This window comes from Spermophilus citellus, assembly GCF_964194105.1.
Source record: "Spermophilus citellus genome assembly, chromosome: 3".
Taxonomy (NCBI): Eukaryota; Metazoa; Chordata; class Mammalia; order Rodentia; family Sciuridae; genus Spermophilus; species Spermophilus citellus.
Genome location: NC_138184.1, coordinates 6,681,382 through 6,696,724, shown reverse-complemented (window position 1 = coordinate 6,696,724; position 15,343 = coordinate 6,681,382). Strand labels below are relative to the sequence as shown.

Genomic DNA, 15,343 nt, shown 5'->3' with positions numbered 1-15,343 from the left:
TGTGGAGTTCAAATTTTTATGGTTTTGTAATAATTGAAACTAATAGTGTGATTCACTGTGACATATTTGTGCATAATAAAATTTGGACAGTTTAATTTCCAATTACTTCCTTATTCTCTCCTCCTGCACCCCATTTTGATAAATATGGTTAAGTTCACATAATCAATGGTACCACTGATGATGCAAATATCCTGGCTGCTTACATTATTTCTTTTATTGATATAAAATGTGAAATTATTGTACACTGAAACTGTCAATAATATATAGATAATAAAAGATAAGAATCTTCTTTGAATATTTTATTTTTATACAGGCTTATCTGGGATAATTCATGAAATATATGATATATAAAAATGTTCCTTTTTATTCTTTTGTGATATTTCTACACTGGACTTGATTGGGGCCTTGAATACTTCTTCATGGAATTTCAGAACATAACCTATCAAATTCACAGATTAAGACATTAGTACCAAAGAAAGGCCCAAGCATAGGTTTATGCTCCAACATTATTTCGACTTAATACATTTTCACATGAATATTCCCTGATACAAGGATTGCAATTACGTACTTCACCTACTTGAAGGAAACTAGGTTATTTTTTAGGATTTAATTAGGAAAATATGCCGAAGAGAAAAATAAAAGAAATAATGTAAGCAGCCAGGATATTTGCATCATCTATAAAATGTCAGTGATATTTACTTCCTGTTTCTGTTATAAGAGAGTATTTTTAAAATCTTTTAAATGTTAATGGTTTGGGGGCTCATTAGTTAATATGTTCACCTGTGGAGATTTTTACTATTAGTGCACCATAGTTACACATACAATTGGGATTATTTTGACACAGCCAATGGATATACTCACCTCCACATCAGTCCCCAAAACTTCCTCTTTCCATTCTCTCCTACCTCTCCTGTGGAGATTTTAATATATCCAGATACCTTGGTCTCAAACAAAAACACTTTAATCAGAATGTGCATTTGAAGTTCTTGAGTGAGTAACAGGGTTAAGAACTCCAACTTTAGAATACTTTCTGGCATTTAGAAAATTCTGCATGGATATTAACTTTGCTACTCTCCATTAATACACACTATCCATATTAAAGTAAAAACACCTGACAATATTTGCATCGGAACCCACATTTGATAGAGGTCTGAATAATTACCTATGAAAACTGAGTTCTTTGTATCTCTGTAAGAGACCATTCTCCTGCAGACCTGTCCCCAAACACAGCTGCAGTCATGAATCGGGTGGGGGTGAAGTTCGCTGTTGATGTTTCCACATCAGTATCGATGTATGTGTCCATAAACAGTTTTCCTTAAAACTTACCTGAAAAGTACCTAATGCTCATCTAAGTGGCTTACAAGAACCCCTATAACCCTTGAAATGTGCTAGTTTGCATCCACATGTGGATTAAAGTCACTCATGAAATACACACATCTACGCAAAGGCTTTATGTGATGTGCACTATTACCCAAAGGAGGAACATCAGTTACCTTATAAGTTTATTATTATGAAAATCCTCTCAAAATTCTTCTGCCTTTCACAATTTCACAAAAGTGAAAATTACTATATAATAGTGGAGAGAGGTTATATTTTGAATTTTCCACAATCGATGCATATTCAGTGTAATAACTGATCACCTGCATACACTATCCCAATAAAAAAAACAGTCATTGTCATATGTGAAATTCGCTTTTTCTTAAGATTTACCAACAAAAATATCACTGAGGTCTTTCTAGTAATAATCTTTAAAAGATAACTAATCAAGGCAATTTATATTGTATTGGAAATACTATTTCCATGCAACTCAAAAAAGAGAAACATTGCCCTGCAATAGAAGTTAGCAAATCCAGGTTTTCCTGCTATATATTGACCTGCCTCACATGCAGAACATGTGTAAACTTTCCACCTCCCTAAAGCATGTACTACTTAATGAAATTAGGGAACATAATGCCTGTCACCACCCAATGTGTAATATAAGTGATGTTTAGAACCTAACAAATATTTTGATATTATATCTTTTAAAAAGAATTCAATGGTTAAGAAAATAGTGAGTCTATTCATGTACATATTATCATGTCAAAGATAATGTTAGTCTAAAATGTGTCTTGGCCCAAGCAAGAAGACATTCCTGTTCCTTCTCTTTGTACCTCTGTTGTTCTTTTGAAACCTGTGAAAACCTCTGCCTTTTTCTTCAAATGCCTGACTGTTGTCGATGCTGTGGGAGAGAAGTATAGTTCTCAGGTGCCCATGACACAGACACAAGCAAGAGCTGTTCAATCTTGTCTCTATGGGATATTCCTGAAATGAGGAAAGTACAGACAGGAAAAAAACCAAGTTTGTTGAAGCCACACTAAGTACAGCCAGGATTTGTGAACAAGGAAGGGTCTGTTCAAAGTTTAACATTCTTTTAATTTTGATGCTTCCTCTATGCCATAAACCATCTTGTCTCTGGGGATTCAGAGAAGAAAGATGGTCATTCCTATCAAATTACACAGCACAGACTTTACATAGGATGAAATCAAAATGCAACAAAATAGAAATAGGAAAATGGCAATTTTGGGTCACAATTATATTTTACTTAAATGGATGAAAATTAGCATTATCATTAGAAATTGCTACCTACTCTTTGACGGTATTTTATTCATTCTGCACATGTTAATCACATAAATAACACACATTATCTCCTTAATTCTAACTTCATAAAGTTACACCAACTATAATTCAACTTGGACGGCATTGCTGAATCTCAGAGACACTAACAACCCGCTTTAAGTTTAGGAAACCCTGAGCAGAGCTGAAAGCCCTCAGATTAAACTGTCAATCACCTGGTGAGATTCACTGCTCCTTTTTGTTGTTTCCCAACCAGCAGAGCATTGAAAGCAGAGGTCCAGAACTCTCAAGTGAATCTGCCAAGTACATTTTTACCTCTTTCCAACTTCCTAAGTAATAATAAAATCAAGACCTGAATGTGAGTCTCTTTTGTAGATTGAGTGGGCTGGTTACAAGGAATGCAGGAGGATGTGAAGAGCCACAGGTATGTCCTGGGGTGGAAAAAGAGCTCTCTGCTAAAAGAGTGTGGACCTCTCTTTCTGTGCTTTTTTCCTATATCTCAGGCACTCTTCCTAAATCGTTGCTGTAAAGACCACCCACTATGAAAACTGATCTACCAGCATCCAACAAAGTTCAGTGCAGAGAAGAACTGGGTCTCATCTTGGAGTGAAGGGGCTGGGGGAAAGTGATGACCTGCCAAGGTCCTCCTAGCCAGAGGCCCTGCACCTCTAATCAGGCTGCTCAATTCAAACATGACTTCAGAGTTTTTGACCTAAACACCTCACACAGGTTGTACAAAACGTCCATGTTCCTTTCTCTTCTGTAACAAATTAATGTGGCACTCATTCCCTGTGGGAAACTAGGGAGATGACTTCAAACAACCAGTATAGAACTCATGTCTCATTGCCTGGCACTGAGGAACCTCTCAATAATTGTTCCTGATGTCCTGGTTATTGTCTTCCTTGTCCCCATCTTCTGCATCACCTTCACAGAGCTTTTGGGGTAGCTAGGAAATAATCTTAAGGGATGCATTTGCTGCTACAATGGATGAGAGTTTATGGGAGTAAACAAGTGTGGGAGGAAAGCAGAACTTCAAGTGAGATCCCAGGGACTCTCACCTAACCATGTGTACAAAGTCAGTCTTCACAGTTGAAACTTAGCACATTGGTATCCTCCCATGTGGCCACCCAAACTGTCATGTTTTTCCTGATGAGGGAAAACTGGCTTTCTAATGGGCCTTTATCCACCCAGAATCTTGTTAGCACTTACTGGTTTATGCTGTGTGCCTGCTGGGCCATGACCAGATCTCCCCTGCCTCATGCTAAGTGAACACCTGGTTCTGTCCCCAGTATTTATTTCAATGCATTCTCAGGAGCTTCCTGATGCAGACAGCCATGGGAAGAGGAGACACAAGTATGGAGCCCACTGGATGGCAGACTTCACTGAAGAACTAGAGGAACAGCGGATTGCTGACAATTGTGTAACCTTGGAGGCTCAAAGCACAGAACTCATAATCAGCCAAATTGGCCCATGTTATTCCAATCCCTAAGGACTTCCTATATTAATGGAGAAAGAAGTAGAGAAGAAAATGAATGTCCACCAACTCTTTCTCGCTCTTCCTCTATGGGAAAAAATCAAATACATAAAAATCAAATACATCTTTCTTAGCAAGATGTATTTGATTTTTATATCCCTTTCATTGTGATTAAATTTTAATTTCAAAAAAAATTACATCTCTCACCAATTTTAAGTGCACAGCTCATTGGGATTAATTACTTTCTTGTTATCATGCAACTATCACCATTTCATCTACAGAAAATTTCCATCTTACCAAACTGAGACTTTGTACCCATTTTTACAATTTTTATATGTTTATTAGTGCATTACAGTTATACATTATATTGGGTTTCATTTTCACGTAATCATACCAGCATGGAATGTAGTTTGTCCACTTCAATCCCCAGTCAGTACCTCCCCTTCCCTTCCTTCATCCCTCCTCCTGTTCCCCTTCCTCCTCCCCACTTGTCTTCCTTCCATCTAGTTATAATTTTTTAATCAGTGCTTTATGGATACATGTAAAAGTGAAATTCACTGTGGTATATTTGTGGATGCACATAGCATAATTTGGTCAATTCCATTCCACCATCCTGTTTTCCAGTTCTTCTTTCCCTCCCCCTTGATTTACTTCCTCTACTCCACTGATCTCCCTCTTATTTTTATGGGACTCCCCCATCCCATATTTTTCCTATTTTTGTCTAGCCTCCATGACCAGAGAGACTTCAAAATGGGAAAAAATATTTTCGAACTTCTCCTCCAACAGATGATTAATATACACAATATATGGAGAACTCAAAAACTTAATACCAAAAAACAATTAACTTAATTAATATATGGACCAAAGAACTAAACAGACAGTTCTCAAAAGAAAAAATACAAATGGCCAACATACATATAAAACATGTTTAACAACCCAAGAAATCAGGAATATGCAAGTAAAAACTTCATTGATATTTCATCTCTCTTCAGTGAGAATGGCCATAATGAAAAAAAAAAGCAAATAATAATAAATGCTGGTGAAGATGTGGGGAAAAGGTACTCTCATACATTGTTGGTGGGGCTGAAAATCAGCACAACTATTCTGCAAATCTGTATAGAGATTCCTCATAAGACTAGGAATAGAGCAACCATATAATCCAGCTCTCCCATTCCTGGTATTTATCTTAAAGAATTAAAATCAGCATACTATAGTGATACAGCCATGTGAGTATCTATAGTAGGGCAATTCACTACAGTTTTTCCAAGTTATGGGAAATCCAAGGTGACTGTCAACAGATGAATGTATAAAGAAAAAAAATTGTTGATGTACACAATGGAGTTCTTCTTAGCCATAAATAATAAAATCATTGTATTTTCTGGTAGATGGATGGAACTAGAGAACATCAAATTAAGTGAAATAAGCCAGACTCAGAAAGTCAAGGATCAAATGTTTTCCTCTCATATGTGGAAGCTGCACCCATTTTTAGAACTCCACATTCCTCTTCACCATAACACTAGTTACTACCATTCTATTATTAAATGTGTTGAGAAATTAAATCTACAAACTTACAGGACTACATGTAAAAACTCTTTCTGGAAGATTGTGACACACCTGAACCAAAGCACACCACGGCTTATCCCATAAAAATATTCAGACCCACAGGAGGAGAAGGCTGTATACTTCACACATGATGATGAGACTCTTAGAATGGAGGAAATAATTTTATAATAAGTGAAAAGGATCTCTGAGATGGAAAAAAAACACTAACAAAATTCTTGACTGTGTCATTAGATGAAGCATCAGGACAGGTAAGATTAAGGAGTGGAGAAGGTTCCCAGAAGAAGTTAGAAAGCTCCACATCCTTAAAGTAGATAAAATGTAAGACTATTAAATTGTGTAGCTGGGAGTCTATAAGGCTAAACAAAACTAAGATGTCACAGAGTCAGGCATTCCTCATGACTGGATAATGCCAGGAGTAACAAATGGCCACAAATCAGGAGCCATCACCATCAGAAGCAGAACATCCATACATGCAGAAATGATAAAGAGACATCTGTGTCAGGCAGCCACATGACTGATGACTGTGCTATGGGTTAGCATATCCACAGCCATCTTTGGAACCATCATGGATATAAAACAGATGTCAGTTGAACACACATTAAAGATCAAGAAGTACAAAGGGGTGTAAAGGTGGAAGTCGAGGCTGACAGCCAGGATGATGAGTAGGTTCCCAAGAACTGTGACCAGGTACCTGGACAGGAACAGTCCAAAGAAATTGGGTTGCTGGTCTGGGTCCCCTGAGAATTGACAGTTGAAATTCAGAGACACATATTAGATTTTGTACTTCATATTCCTTAGACACTTTGGGAGAGGAGAAATACACAATCAGGCACCGAGCACTCTGTTTACATTTAAATTCCATATTTGCAAATAAAGAATCCATGTTTTATGGGGGCAGGAAAGATGGTGGAATGAGATGGACATCATAACCCTAGATACATGTAGGACTGCACATACGGGACGACACTACATCATACACAATCAGAGAAATAAAAACTTGGCTGCAATTGTGTAAAATGAATCAAAATGCATTCTGCTGTCATATCTACCTAATTAAAATTAATTAATTAATTAATTTTTAAAAAGTTGAAGTTTGGACCAGGCAAGGTAATACAACCCTGGAATCCCAGAGACTCAGGAATCTGAGATCACAAGTTGAGGGCCAGCCTGGGCAGTTTAGTGAAAACCTCTTTCAAAATAAAGAAGAAAAAATGGCTGGGGGTATGGATTGATGGTAGAGTGGTCCTGGGTTTAATCCCAGTATTAAAAAATTTTTTTTTGAGGTGACAAAAAATAGAATCCATATTTTAACTCATTCACCATCAACAATACTTCTCAGTTACGGAAGACACAATTTCGTTGACTCTTCATTATTTCCTGTATTATCTGCCTTATAGCCAAGACTGCCTCAGACACATTCAACTGAACAATGTTAAAAGACCCAGAGAATTAGGGCTGGGGTTGTGGCTCAGCGGTAGAGCACTCGTCTCCCATGCACGGAACCCTGGGTTTGATCCTCAGCACCATATAAAAAAATAAATAAATGAGTGAAATAAAGGTATTGTGTCCAACTATAAAATAAATATTTTTTTAAAAAGACCCAGAGAATTAGAGGAAACAACCAAATGATCACAATGAAATATTGACCAAACATTCTGAAAAACAATGAAGAATAATTTATAGCATTCCTCATTATGAAAAATATCATTCTGATAACAAGAAATAAACAAGCAGTTGAATATACCACATTATATTCTGATATCTTGCGATGAAATATTTTTCTGTTTTTATTAGTACATCATAGTTATACATCATATTGGGATTCATTTTGACATAGATGTATAATTATGGTTAGAATATAATTTGCTCTCTCTCCCCCACCCTTTCCCTTACTCCACCGTCTCCCTTCTATTTTTATGGGATTCCTCTCTCCCTTTTGTTTTGACCTCTTTTCTCTTTTTCATCCTCATTACAATCTCAGCTTTCTTCTTTCAAAAACTGAATCTTGTAGATGGTGTTCAAATAAAATTAATGTGCTGTGAGTCCATGATATGGCCACAAAAAAGAGCTATTTTAACTTGTCTCTAGTTCTAGGGGGACAAGAGGAATGACAGTGCAGACTGAAAATACCAAGTGTATTTTTCAAATGGGATATAGGGCCAATTTAGTGACCTAAGGAAAGGGTGATTCAAACTTTAATAGATTTTTGATGCCTCCTCTGTGGCAAGCAAAGATTATCTCTTGAGAATTAGTGAAGAAAGAAAAAAAAAAAACAGTCTTCCCCAAGTACACAGCACAGATATCTACAGCATCAAAATTAAAATGTCCTGCTGGGCGATCTCAGCAGCTCAGAGGCTTAGACAGCAGTATGGTAAGTCAACACCAGTCTCACCAACTTAGCGAGGCCATAAGCAACTCAGCAAGACCATGTCTCAAAATAAAAAATAAAAACCAAAATGGCTGGGAATGTGGCTCAGCTGTTGAGTGCCCCTGTGTTCAATCCCTGGTACAAAAAAAAAAATGAAAAAGAAAAAAGAAAGAAAACTCCCATTGAAATAGAAAAATGATAACTTCAGGTCACAGGATATTAAATGTTGACTCGTAGATTATATTGAAATAAAATTAAGGGTTTTTATTCTTCATTGTTTTTCAGAATGTTTGGTCAATATTTCATTGTGATCATTTGGTTGTTTTCTCTAATTCTCTGGGTATTTTTAAAAAAATATCAGTAAATACTATGAAGATTAACCTCATCACTATAAAAAATAATGACACTATCTAAATTTTTGCCCCTTTTTAATACCTACCTCATAAGTTAATCCCATAGGAAGCTTCTATTATCTATTGAATCCATATTCAATGCACTTGTCTAGACTAGAAATCCATTCATATTTCAGTGTCCACTGAGTCTCAGGGACACTAAAAACTTGTCCTATGTCAAAGTAGAAATAAGTGACATAGACAGGATTCAAATTTAAATTGTCTGATTTTTGAGTCCAATTCATTAACGTTTTTAATGTCTCCCAGCCAATAGGAAGTATTAAGCAGAGGACCTACTGTCTTCACCAAGTACATATTTAAATTCTTTCTTGTTTCCTGTGCCAAATCAAGGAATCAAATCAAGACTGGACTCTGTGAGTCCTTTAAAAGCTGATGGGGTGATTTTAAGAATGGAGGAGACAGTGATCAGCTACAAGGGGTCCTGCAAGGGGGCCAAGACAGAGATCTGTGCAGAACTAGGACACAGCTACACTTTTTGGCAATTTTGCCCTTGATTCCTGGATAATCTTTCTATTATGGATACAAGTGGCTCCTCCCACTATTCTGTCCTGTGACCCACCAGGAACCCACAAAAGGCAGAAGACAATGAACAAGAGGTCTTCTCCTGGAGTGACAAGAGGTGAAATGACTGTTGGGGTTGTCAAGGGGACAATCTGCCAGGATTCTCCTGGTATGAAGCCCTGTGTCCATAACCAGAGAGACCAATTCAAACATGGCTTCATTTTTTTCCTAATAACTAGTACAATTTTATTTACATAAATATAATGTGGCCTTTCATTTTCTGTAAAATAATACTAATGTGTGTGTGTGTGTGTGTATATATATATATATATATATATATATATATATATATATATGAAATAAGATGACATGCATAAAAATTAATGAGTGACTCAGATCACTCAGTGCTGGTGGGCAGGAAGCCCTCTCTATCAGTCCATGATGTGAGGGTTACTCTTGGCCTTGATCTCATCCTCACATCACCTTCCTAATCTTTTTAGAACTGTTTAGAAAGGACCACTTTTTGCTATTATGGGTGAGACTTTTATGAAAGGTAGATACAGTGTGGGGTAAAAAGCAAATTTTGAATAAGGTTTCTGGTATCTGCACCATAAACAAGAACATAAATGGTCTCAATTCTCATAGTTGAAACTTTGCATATTAGGGTGCACATGGGTCAGGTTACCTAAACTATCATGTTTGTTCTCATGATAAGGAAAGAATACTTCCACGAATCCTCACCTAATGCATGGGATCCCTTTGCACTTACTGGTTGATGTGTCTCTGTTCATGAACAAGGGCAGAAATAAAGACCTCCCCATGCCTGATGCCCAGTGAAAGCTCAGACTGTGTCTTCAGGATTCATCGGAGTACTGCATTATTATATAGCTGCCTCCTGGTGAAGAGTGTCACAGGGAGATTAAGCTACAGAGATCACTGGACATGAACCACTCACAGAAGGACGGCTGACACAGCCTGATTACTGAATATTATATTGTCAGGTAGCTTAATGCAGAGCTCCTAATTAGCCAAATTGGTTCACGTTATCCCAGTCTCAAAGAACTTCCTAATGTAAACAGATGAGAAGAGGAGGAAGAGGAAGAAGAGGAGATGGGGAGGGGAAGCAGAGGGAGAAATGAATGTCCACAAAACATGTGGATGCTCCCTCTGCTTAGAAGGAATCTCATACACACGCTTCACTTCTTCCACTTATAAATTTTGCAGAGATTCATCTGATTTTATGTTTATTTTATTAGAAGAAAATATAAACAACAAAAATTACCATGTTAACCATGTCAAGTCCGTGCTTGGGTGGCCTTAGTTACATTCACATTCTTGTGCAACTATTACCATCAAACATCTCCAGAAATTTTTCATCCACTCAAACCAAACTTGGGAATCCATTTTAAAAATGCCACAACCTTGGTGATCACCGTTTGCTTATGAAATATAAGGAATTAAACCCGTCAACATACAAAAACAACATGCTCTAGGAAGCTGGATTTATAGGAAATATGTTAATCTTGCTGCATTTTCTGACATTACATCCCAGCTGGATGCTCAGGTCCTGAGATTAGACAGTTCTGCCACAGAGCTTCCAGAGGGGACATTAATGTTGAGTTCCTCAGGCTGCACAGGAAGGATACAGCATAGAGGTGCCCGTGGGATACATCGCTTAGTCCACCAGAAAGGCCACATCACTAGAAGAATGTGACACAGTTGCAACACAAGACACTTCCATGCTAGAGCCATAAAACTAACAAATAAATGACAGGAGAGTCCCACACAAAAATGCTTCACCCTTCTCACCTGTGGATGGGATTGTTCCAATGCAGGAAATGACTTCATAGTGAGATGAAAGGATTACTTGTCGTGAAGTAGGAGGCAGAGGTTTATGGTTGAGGGAACTGTGCACAGGGAGGGAAGAAGTGACAGACAAGGGCGGGCTTAGGAGTATTACTGTCACCTGCATGTATCAATACACTACAGTAAGACCACTATCCTGTAGGATTAATATTCTTCATTGATTTTTTTAAAATGTAACATGAAGGGAAAATAGGTATCCATCATTGAATAAATGGATAAAGAAAGGTGGTGAATATACAGAATGGAGTTTTATTCAGCCATAAGGAAAAATGATATAATGTCATTTGCAGAAAAATGGGTGGAACATGAGAACATTACATTAAGTGGAGTAAGTCAAACTCAGAAGGTCAAGGATCACATGTTTTCTTTCATTTGTGGAAGCTATAGAGGAGAAAGGGAAAGAAAGCCAGGGGTTATTGCATGAAAAAGGGAGGTCAGGAGAGTAGAGAAAATGAACAGGGAGAGGAAGGGAAGAAGGGATGGAGGGGGAGTGCTGGGGAGTTATACTGATGGAATTCTGTTGTTATATTGTGTGCATGTACAAATATGTAACAATAGATCCCAACACTGCACACAACTAAAATGCACCGATACAAATGTCAAGGAAAAACTGCAGAAATCCACTTCATCATCAAAAAAATTATAATCACTGTTCTTGACAACTAAATCTTGTAGGAGTTTTAATGAATTTCTATAAAATTTCAGGTCTTGGCATCTCTGTATGATACTATCCTCTTGCATATTTCTGCCCCAGAGGCAATTGCTGTCAGAAATTTTGAGGGTAGATTTTCCTGGCACTGGTTTCATATCTGCATTTATTTTTGTATACATAAACAGTTTTCTTAAGCACATGCCTAAAGAGTACATAATCTCTCCTTGGTAGTATGCAACAAAACACCTATTGCCCAATGTGCTGATTTGTTTCAACATGTAAAGTTTCTCTAAATAGTACATACATTTATTTTGAAAGCTTTAAAATGCTATGTGGCATTACCCCAGAGACAAACATCATTTGTTTTTTTAGCTTCTGATTACAATGAAACTTTCAAAATCCGTGTCCTTCTCCATACTATATAAGTGAGCCTTATATGCACCCTAGTTGTTTGGTTTCTGGGTTAGTCACCTTTCTGTTACTGTGAAAAAATACCTGAGGAAAATCACTTAAAGGAGGGAATACTTGTATTGGAAATAAGAAAGAAAAAAGAAAAGAAGGAAGACAAAAGGGAAAGAGGGAAAGGATTGGGGGGGGAGAATCAATCCACAGATAAGGTTAGAGGTCTCATGGAACATCCACTTTTCATCCAGCATTTGAACACTGCTGTTATTAGGACAAAGACTTCAACATGCAAGTCTTTGAGGGGCATTCCAGATTCAAACAGACCAATTTCTAACAGCTGTTCACATTCAAGGTCCAGACACCTACAGAACTATTTCTTAATTTTTCCCAGGATGAGTTCCAACCATTCTAATATAAAACTTGGTGATAAATTAGCATGCGGGGCATATGGACAGGACTAGGTATTTGTCTCTGTTGCATTTTCAAAAATGCATGGCAGCCAGACCCCACAGGGGCTGGGATTAGACTTTCCTGATCTGCAGCCTCCTCAGGGCCCTTTTAATGTCCCTGTTCCTCAGGCTGTAGATGAAGGGGTTCAGCATGGGGGTGACCACAGTGTACATCACAGAGGCCACTGCATCCTTCCTGGGAGAATGTGATACAGCTGATCCAAAATACACTGCAATGCCTGTTCCTAAAAATAAGCAAAACACTGCCAGGTGAGAGCCACAGGTAGAGAAGGCTTTGTACTTCCCACCTGAGGATGGGATCCTAAGAATGGAGGAAATAATTTTATAATAAGAGAAAAGAATCCCTGAGATGGGGAAAAGGCCATAGATGACAATAAGAATGAATTTGACAATGATATTAGAGTAGGTGTCAGAACAGGAAAGATTCAGAAGTTCAGAAGGGTCACAGTAGAAATTGGAAATTTCCACATCCTTGAAGCTGGTAACTTTTAAGATCATCAAATTGTGCAGCTGGGAGTCCAAAAGACTCAGCAAAAATGACCCCAAAATTAAGAAGCCACAGAGGTAAGGGTTCATAATGACTGGATAATGCAGGGGGTGACAGATGGCCACAAACCGGTCATAGGCCATCACAGTCAGAAGCATATAATCCATACAGAAAAGAGTGGTAAAAAGAGACATCTGTGTCAGGCATCCTACATAGGAGATGGTATAATTGTGAGTTTGAATGTTTACAATCATGTTTGGAACTGTGGTAGAAATGAAACCAATGTCAGCCAAGGACAGGTTGGAGAGGAAGAAGTACATGGGGGTGTGGAGGTGGGAGTCAGAGCAGACAGCCAGGATGATGAGCAGGTTTCCCAGGATGGTGATCAGGTACATGCACAGGAATAGTACAAAGAGGATGGGCTGCAGGTCTGGATCCTCTGAGAAGCTCATGAGTAGGAATTCAGAGACACGGGTTAAATTTTGTGCTTGTATGTTTCTTGGACACCTTTTGAAAAGCAAGGAAAGTGTTTAAAAATACATAAAATAGGCACCCCTCATTCTGGAAACATTGAAATCAAGTTTGCACAGGAAGGTGCTCAAATTTTAGATCCACACACTTTCAACAATAATTCTCAATAGTGAAAAAACCCATCTCCGTCATCCACCCCTCTTTCCATACTCACTTGAGAGACATTGAACTGAGCAATGTAGAAGTCCAGAAGCAAAGGAGGGAATAAATTCATGATCACAATGAAATATTGCTTATCTTTAAGAAAAAAAAAGGAAATTAAGAAGCAGTTTGATATACCTCCCTTGGTTCTAAGGCCTTTCAACAAAGTCCTTTGACAAGATATTTGAGACTGCATAAGGACTGATTTTCCTGACAACTAGAACAAGGTTTGTGGATCATAACAAGAAAGCAGTATGGACCCATTTTCTGCAAAGGGGTCTCATCATTCTCATTTGCCTCCTTCGTTCATTAAAGTTTTCTAATTAAAAATTAAATAACATAAATAAAAATCCTATCCTTGGTGAACTTCAAATTTGGATAAACATGATTACATAAATAAAATTTCTGACCACAATGTGGCATTAATGTGCATGTACCTGTCAATGATTTTAAAATCCTAGACTGTAAGAATCTCCTTTGAATAGTTTTATTTTATGCAGGTTTCTTTTATCAACCCATATAATATCAGCAAAATATCTGTTATATAAAATGCCCCTTGATTTTTTTTTCATTTTCTTGATTCTGTACTCCATCTGGCTTGATAAAACTGGATCATAGTTTTTTAATCTCAAACCCTTAAGTACATTGTTGATGATCTAAACACTAAGTAAAGATTCCAAACTCCAAGTTTTATTTCCAATCTACTTATTTCTTCTTCGTAGATTTTCTGGTCAGTCATTCCTGACACATTGATTCAATTCTCCTATTTAGGCTACATGAAATACACTTAGGTTCATTATTTATCATTTCTCACTGTGACTGAATTAGATACAGTATAAAATAGAGTACAACAAAAAATAATGTAACACCTTCTTGGAAACCTCCTCATTCCTCAAAAGGGGGGTAGTAATTACCCACTTTGTATGGCTGTCATCAGAAAAATTTTTTAACAAATCTTTCAAGTAGCATAACTTGTAGTTCTTCCTGTGCATATTTTAGGATATCTAACATAGTGATGTCATTACAACACTAATTGCATCAGCATATCCATATGTGAAATTCTGAGTGGTCTTTTTTTATACCACAGCTGAAATCTACTATCTAACAGTATCCTAGTGTGTAGAACATGCTCCGTGAATATTGCTTATTCTTATTATCCATAACATCATCACCTATATTAAAACATATGAATCTGATAATACTTGTTCCAGGACTAACATTGGCTAGAGATCTGAATTATTACATAGGAAATTTGAGTCTTAGTATCTCTGCCTTTTTCCATTCTCCTGCAAACCTGTCTCCCAGACACAGATATTGTGTTTTCATGTCAGAATCATCTACCATGCAGTTTTCCTTTATAATGTTGCCTTAAAAGTACTTAAAATACTTAATTTAAGTATTCTGCATAACAATACGTATTGCCCATGAACTATGCAAGTTTACATTAACCTGAGAAGGTACTCTGTGGAGTACATTCACCTTCTGAAAAGTCTTTATCTGATGCAAAGTGCTATCTGTTGAAAGGACACAATCTTTTAATTGGGTAGTTTATTAATTTGATAATTATTTCAAAATCCTCTGCCAATCTCCATGTCACTCAAAGAAGAATATCCAACTCCAATAAATATGTTGGTTGGGGCTAGGCGATTGATTTCCAATAGAAAAATGCATGTTCAAATTTGCCATTAATAACCTACATTTATGCCCTTCAAGGACAGCTCGTATTACCCATATCTTCTAAATCCTAATATGTATCAGGAAAATGAAGCGTCACCCCAAGTAGTAATAATCTCTCCTTGATGAATCCTTAAGAAAATTTGTCAAATTCAGGAAATACTCTTTCCCTTGGATCCAGCAGA

The 15,343-nt window shown here is 37.3% G+C and overlaps 1 protein-coding gene across 2 annotated transcripts in view; it reads right to left on the bottom strand.

Moving 5' to 3' along the window:
* Window positions 1-12,376: 12,376 nt before the first annotated feature.
* The window catches only part of LOC308645936 (olfactory receptor 7E24-like), a gene marked incomplete at both ends in the record, with an annotated part of 109,833 nt that continues 106,866 nt past the window's right edge, over window positions 12,377-15,343 (bottom strand). Inside the window, one exon of one of the 2 annotated variants that reach the window (XM_081288390.1) lies at window positions 12,377-13,259. In XM_081288390.1, the coding sequence (XP_081144516.1) occupies window positions 12,377-13,207 (831 nt within the window). Of the gene's footprint in view, window positions 13,265-15,343 lie in introns of those variants that run through there. The other variant, XM_081288389.1, reaches the window with a different exon arrangement.